Source organism: Colobus angolensis, unplaced genomic scaffold (genome assembly GCF_000951035.1).
Source record: "Colobus angolensis palliatus isolate OR3802 unplaced genomic scaffold, Cang.pa_1.0 Scaffold592, whole genome shotgun sequence".
NCBI lineage: Eukaryota > Metazoa > Chordata > Mammalia > Primates > Cercopithecidae > Colobus > Colobus angolensis.
The window spans coordinates 1,073,141-1,080,552 of record NW_012119510.1 but is presented as its reverse complement, the minus strand read 5'-3'; the positions used below and the strand labels follow the sequence as shown (position 1 = coordinate 1,080,552).

At 40.9% G+C, this 7,412-nt stretch overlaps 1 protein-coding gene across 2 annotated transcripts in view; it reads right to left on the bottom strand.

Annotated features, from left to right (window-relative positions):
• Positions 1-7,412, bottom strand: part of TMEM45A (transmembrane protein 45A) — an 89,032-nt gene that overhangs the window by 59,144 nt on the left and 22,476 nt on the right. The window contains exons 2-3 of one of the 2 annotated variants that reach the window (XM_011962517.1): positions 1,954-2,194; positions 1,673-1,819 (exon numbers count right to left, since the gene is read on the bottom strand). The exons of the other annotated variant lie outside the window; for it this stretch is intronic. Of the exons in view, the coding sequence (XP_011817907.1) occupies positions 1,673-1,741 (69 nt within the window). The 5' untranslated portion in view covers positions 1,742-1,819; positions 1,954-2,194. The remainder of the gene's footprint in view (positions 1-1,672; positions 1,820-1,953; positions 2,195-7,412) is intronic. 2 annotated transcript variants of the gene reach the window in all.

The following is a 7,412-nucleotide window of genomic DNA, read 5'->3' as shown; positions in this document are numbered from 1 at the left end:
AAGAAAGAGAAAGAAAGAAAGAAAGAAAGAAAGAAAGAAAGAAAGAAAGAAAGAAAGAAAGAAAGAAAGAAAGAAAGAAAGGAAGGAAGGAAAGTTAAACCCTACCATATCTCATCTCAGCTGGAGGTGCAGACGTTGCCCAGCCCGCATCCGTTCACATTGTCTTTGGGAAACTTAGGATGTATCAGAGGAAATTTAAGCTCTCCTAAATCCCAAATTAAAAGGCATCCATGGCCTTCACAGAGCTTCACACGCTAAACTTTGCTCCTAGCTTCTAAAGGGGTTCTTTAACATTTTGAAAACTACCAGAAAGCAGATATCCCCTTTTATGAAAGCTAATGAACATTCACTGACTCGTGATCCATCATGGGACACAGAAAACTGGGTATCTTCTTGATGTGGATCCCATCCTCTTACTGCAAAGGTTGCTTCCAGGTCCCAGTGACACCATGATGTGATTGGCTTATTTGCTCCTCTTTGTTCCCTTACCTCCTGGACCAAGACAGAGAAAGTGAGAGGCTTTTCTTGATGATGAGACACTCTCCTTTCAAGGTGTTGGGACAGGAAATGGTGAAGGCAGAGGTTGCTATTGTACAAAAGCATGAAGTTAGGTTGGCAATCCATGCCTGCCTGCTCCTCCAAGAAACTAGAAGCAGAGGCCCAGCTCTACAAGGGGCCATACTTAGCTGCATAATCAGAGGTTTGTGTGGGGCGTACAAGAGGGACTAGAGAGGTTATGCAAAAAAAAGCTCTGCAGGTAGGTACCCAATGTATAAGGAACCCAGGAAGAGCAGAAAAGAGGGCCCCTTTTTATGTTAATGTATCCTTTAACTAGCATCTACTAACACCTTAACATAGCCCTAAAGGAAAACCCAAAAGTCATATTCTGTGCTCTCAAACAATTATTTTTTTCATGGACCAAAAATGGTGAGGCCTCAGTGAATAAACAGGAGAAAGACAAGACAATGAGCACTGCCAGCTGGTAATAACAAGAAGGCACTGTGTATTCAGAGCTCTGCAAGGGAGCTCTTTCTCAATGAGACCTGCTCTCATCACCTTATTTAAAATTGCCTCAATACCATATCCTCTTTTCCTGCTTTATTTTCCCTGTAACACATTCCCTTTTAATATACCCATAATTTACTGACTTATTTTGTTTATTGCATTCCTCCCTCACTAGAATGAAAGCTCCATGTATATAGGATTTTTTTTCTATGTTTCTTCACTGCTTAATCCTTAGCTGTTAGAACTATGCCTGGCATATAGTAAGCAGTTCGGTACCTAAGTGTTGATAAATGGATGGATGGGAAGGACGGATAAAAAGAGTGCCTGGTAGACCTAATGCTTCAGCTGCCAGATTCCTGAAGTTCCCAGAGGAAGAAAATGCTACAGAAATCAAGAGAAGCATTTAAGGCACATGTCTTCAACATCAGCTCTTCCTATCCAACCACAATGCTAGATCCCAACATAAAATGAAACAAAATTTGCACAGAATCATCAGCATTAGGCTAGTATTAGCTTTGCCTTGATCAGCTACAACCCACAAAAAGTCACTTGCACAATGTCATAAATACACAGTACAGTCAGATTCAAACAAGGTCTTTATGAATCAAAAGCTCTTGCTCTTTTCACTTTATCACACCAAAGGTTACTGCAGAAATGACAAACTAACCTTTGGGTGTTTAAATCCCATTTTGCCTTCTGAGTCATTGATCATCCTTGGTCTCAGCAGATCAAGCATGTTAGAACTGTGGCAGAAGGGATAAGAGTGAAGCAGCCAAAATCGAGCCTTTGTTTCTTAGGTAATGCTGAAAAGTTTCTGGAATAAAAAAATCAATAGGCTGAAACGTGACATCTTACAGTCAGTTTTACACACACGCACACACACACACACACACAAACCTGTATGCATGTCAAAAGCAACTAGTAAGAAAACACAGTATTAAAACTTACCACACTTTTACCTCTGCCCAAGTTCCCCATAAATCATGAGTACTGAAGACGTGCCACTCAGTAAGTAACAATCCTGGGAGATGCTGCTTAATGCTCAAGTCGATTTCACCAGCATACACATTGCAACAGCTCCAGAAAGCTCTCTCTTTTCTTCCTCCCACTCACATGCTTCCCCCTGGGCGTTGTGCTCACTGCCAGTGGCCACCTCCACCCAACTTACAGAAACCTGGCCCATAGCACCCTGCAATTAATGTCATCAGACATGCAAATCTGATTGTCAACCCATGGAACATGCTCACAGCTCACCAGAAGATACTGTCCTTTACAATCAGGGAGGCACTACTGAGTCACCATTAGCAGATTTTTCTTTAATGGCTATATAGTAACTACACTCATTTATTCACATTTTTACCAAGTCTGCCTCTTGATTATTTGAGCAGCCAGCTTAGATGTTCAATGTGTAAGCATGGAAAAGTAAAGGCTCCCACAGGGAACAGGGCCACCCATCACTTTGCTTCTCTCACCTGGGCCAACCTGCCAAGCCAACCATCTCACACTCATCTAAACCCACAAAAGGGGAATAGATGAACACTCCAGTCTGCACCCCTTGCCTGAGTCTGAACACAAATACAGCTCAGGAATGAATATTCACAGTCGTTAGTGCTAGTTTCAGCACTTGCACCTGCCAACCAATAAAGCTATTTCTCGTCTCCTGCTTAAGAAATAAGGCCTGCTGGAGTGAAAGTAGAGTGCACGTATGAAATAAATAAGAAGGTGTATTGTCTTGTTACCATAAAACGAAGTAACCAATATTTTTAAAATGACTTCTTTTCAAAGGACAGAAGTATCACATACTGCCAAGACCTGAATCACCCTTTTAACTACAGACTCTAAATAAGTATGCAAGTTGTACTAGAAGAAGAAAAGAGACCTCTGTAAACCTTCTGTTAAAGGAGATTAAACATTAAATCAATTAAGACAAGGATATGGACAGCAGTTTCATACGGTGCACATGTGGATACAGAAACTTGGAAGAAAGTGATGAAATGGGCCCTTGATTCTAATTTCTCACTCCTGTTACACTTGAGCGACCTGAAAGCATAGAGGCAGAACCAGCTATGCAATCTGTGGGGCACAGAGCAAAATGAATCTTTCAGCAGACTTCCAACAAAATGTCTGAGAAGACTGGCTTCCTTTTTTCTCGTTCTGCTTTTTTTTTTTTTTTTTTTTGAGGAGTCTCACCCTGTCGCCCAGGCTGGAGTGCAGTGGCAGGATCTCAGCTCACTGCAAGCTCCGCCTCCCGGGTTTACGCCATTCTCCTGCCTCAGCCTCCCAAGTAGCTGGGACCACAGGCGCCCGCCACCTTCACCGGCTAGTTTTTTGTATTTTTTAGTAGAGACGGGGTTTCATCGTGTTAGCCAGGATGGTCTCGATCTCCTGACCTCGTGATCTGCCCGTCTCGGCCTCCCAAAGTGCTGGGATTCTCTTTCTGCTTCTTAACTAGCCTTCCCCTTCATACTGTTCAGGGTCTCAGTGGAACTAACCAGCAGACCCTCCTAAACCCCATAACCACCCCCAAGCAAAACCCACTTACCTCCTGAATCAAACAGTTCCTCTAATAAATTAATTTTAGGAACGTGGCTAATGATGGCGGATGGCTTGAGGGTGGAGGTAAACCCAAAAGTGAGGCCCGTAGACAAGCCCATTTAAACCACAGTCTTTCCTAAAAGGTCGCCACTCAAGAACAGTTTTTTCCAATCACGACCATCACTGCCCTTTCAATAAGAGGAAGATGCTCAGCTAATTAAGCTAACTTGCTCATCATTTTTCCAGCTGCACAGAGAACACCAGAAACAATATTCACTCACATTTATCCTCACTTTTTTATTCACCACAGACTCAGAGTTGCCCTCCAAGAATTGTTTCCCAAATCACACCCACAGTAATAAAGAATATCAGCTTAGATGCTCAAATATTTCTTTGACAATTAAGGAAAAATATGAAAGGCTGATCTTTGGCATGCAGACAGTGGGAATGAGGATATTTCTTAACGTCATTTGTTAACTAACTCGCGGAAAAGGAAAGTAATGATGTGCCAAACCGTGAAGGAAAGATGATACACTTTGAGCCTGTGGCTTTTCCTGAAAATCTACTTTTTCAGACCTTGTCAAGTTCCTCATTAAGAATATTTCATTCCTAGCCAGGTGTGGTGGCTCATGCCTATAATCCCAGCACTTTGGGAGGCCAAGGCAGGCAGATCACCTGAGGTCAGGAGTTCAAGACCAGCCTGGCCAACATGGTGAAACCCCCATCTCTACTAAAAATACAAAAAATTAGTCAGGTGTGTTGGCACATGCCTGTAATCCCAGCTACTTAGGAGGCTGAGGCAGAAGAATGGCTTCAACCCAGGAGGCAGAGGTTGCAATGATCCCAGATCATGCCACTGCACTCCAGCCTGGGTGACAGAGCAAAACTCTGCCTTAAAAGAAAAAAAAAAAAAATTTATTCCCACATCTAGCAAAATGCCTTGTAATTCAACACCATCAATGATTGAGAACACATGCAAAGGAAAATTCAAAGGCTTAACCCGGCTCAATGTGAGAGCAGATGCTGTTCTCCATAAAACGTGGGCCCGGAGCCCTCTGGGAGCAGGGATGGGTGCGTTTCCAAAGATAGCCCCCAGCTTTTCCCTTCACAACGACTCATCTCATGCCAGAGAGAGGATACCTCAAAGTAAAAATCTCCTCTCAGTTGATCTCTTTCCATTCCCAACTTTTCAAAAACTATTTCCTTCAACACATTATGAAAAAAAAATGGGTTCTATTAATTTCAGAAAAATTGAGGAAGGACTCCCTAAGGTGGTGTATAAATTCTATTTCCAGTCCAAATGTAAGATTCACAGAAACACGGAGGAAAAATATCCCCTCATAGTCTTTTCTGAATCTTCACAATTTCTGTGTTAATGAGAACCTGGAGAGAGTTGCTGACAGAAAGGAAATCACGAGTTTGGGGAGAAAAGGAAGGAGAATATAGGGAAGAAAAAAAAGTGAGGACGTAGGAATAAGACTGCAATGGAGGCAAAGTAAACTTCTCTTGACTTTGCCTTCAGTGGTTTCACATTGGTAAGCTAATTCTCTTCCTGTAGAAAAATCAACTCCCATCTGAGAACCAATCGGAACACAGTCACTTATCAGGGCATAGAAGCAGTTTCATCAACTCACCCCACCTCTTTTACTCATTACCACCACAAAACATAAGTCATTATGTATGAAGCCAAAAGTAAAACCAGCAACACTTATCACAATTAACATCAATTAGATTATATCAAGTTTCCAGTGCATTTCTCTCCAGAAGGCATAATCTGGCCCTTGATTGAGACTTCCTAGCATCATGCATGTCCAGGAGTATGGAAGGCAATCCAGAGCTCATTAGATAAAAGCAGAGAGCTCTCACCTATGCTCTCTCTTTTTAGCTTTTTTTTATTGATGCATAATCATTTTACATATTTACAGAGCTCATGTGCTATTTGGATACATGCATACAATGTGTAATGATCAAGTTAGAGTATCTGGGATATCTATCATCCTTGAAACATTTATCATTTCTTCGTATTGGGAGCATTTCAAACCTTCTCTTCTAGCTATTTTGAAATATATAATATATTGTTATTAATGATAGTCACCCTACTGTGCTATCAAACACTAGAACTTACTTTTCTATATGAATGTATATTTGTACCCATTAACCAACCTCTCTTCATCCTCCTCCCACACCATTCCCAGCCTCTGGTAACCACCATTCTACTCTCTACTTTCCTGACATCAACTTTTTTAGCTCTCACATATTAGTAAGAACATGCGATATTTGTCTTTCTGTGCCTGGCGTGTTTCACTTAACATAATGACCTGAAGTTCCATCCCTGTTGCTGCAAATGACAGGATTTCATTCTTTTTGTGGCTCAGTATTTCATTGTGTATCTATATACCACATTTTCTTTACCCATTCATTCATTGATAGACACTTACGTTCATTCCATACCTTGGCTATTGTGAATAGTGCTGCAATAAACATGGGGGTGCAGGTAGCTCCTTGATATACTGATTTCTTTCCCTTTGGATAAATATCCAGTAGTGAAATTTCTGGGCTATATGGTAGTTCTACATTTATTTTTTTTGAGAAACCCCCATATTGTTTTCTATAATGGCTTTACTAATTTACATTCCCACCAACAATGTATAAGAGTTCTCTTTTCTCCACATCCTTGCCAGCATTTATTACTTTTGGTCCTTTTCATAACAGCCTTTCTAACTGGGGAGAGATAATATCTCATTGTGGTTTTGATTTGCATTTCTTTAATGGTTAGTGATATTCAGCAGTTTTTCATATGCCTGTTGGTCATTTGTATGTCATCTTTTGAGAAATATCTGATGGGATTTTTTTTTCTGTTAAGTTGATGGAGTTCCTTGTATATTCTGGATATTAGTCCCTTGTCGAATGAATAGTTGAAAAATACTTTCTTCCATTCAAAGGTTGTCTCTTCATTCTGTTGATTCTCTTGCTATACAGAAGCTTTCTAGTTTAATATAACCCCACTTGTCTATTTTTGTTTTGTTGTGTATGCTTTTGAGGTCTTAATCATAATACCATTGCCTAGAACAATGTCCTGAAGTGTTTCCCCTATGTTGTCTTCTAATAGTTTTATAGTTTCAGGTCTTAAAACTTTTAATCCATTTTGAACTGATTTTTTTTTAATATAGTGAGAGACAGCAGTCTATTCATTCAGACAGTTTCATTCTTCTGCACATGAATATCCAGTTTTCCCAGCATTGCTTATTGAACAGGGTGTCCTTTCCCCAATATACGTTTTTGATGCCTTTGTTGAAAATCAGTTGACTATAAATATGTGGATTTATTTCTGAATTCTCTGTTCTGTTCCACTTCTCTATGTGTCTGTTTTTATACCAATGCCATGTTGTTTTGGTTACTATAGGTCTGTGGTATATTTTGAAGCCATGTAGTAGATACCTCCAGCTTTGTTCTTTTTGCCTACTATTGATTTGGCTATTTGGGTCCTTTTTTGGTCCCATACAATTTTTAGCATTGTTTTTTCTATTTCTGTGAAGAGTATCATTGGTATTTTGCAACCATCTGAGTAGATGTAAGGGAATGTCAATGGGGCTCCAGGGATATGGAGATTCATGGGCTGTTGTTCTCCAGGGCAAGATGCAGTCTTGTTGGGCCTGAGCTCTCAAAAGGGCACCATGCTGCAGTTGCTTCAGTCTTGGGCTATATGTGTGACCCATGGCGAAATCCCTCTCTGAGACAATGCCATCATGTGGGCTCCAGGAAGTTTCTGTTTTTTTGTTTTTTCTTTTTTGAGACGGAGTCCCGCTCTGTCACCCAGGCTGGAGTGTAGTGGCCGGATCTCAGCTCACTGCAAGCTCCACCTCCCGGGTTTA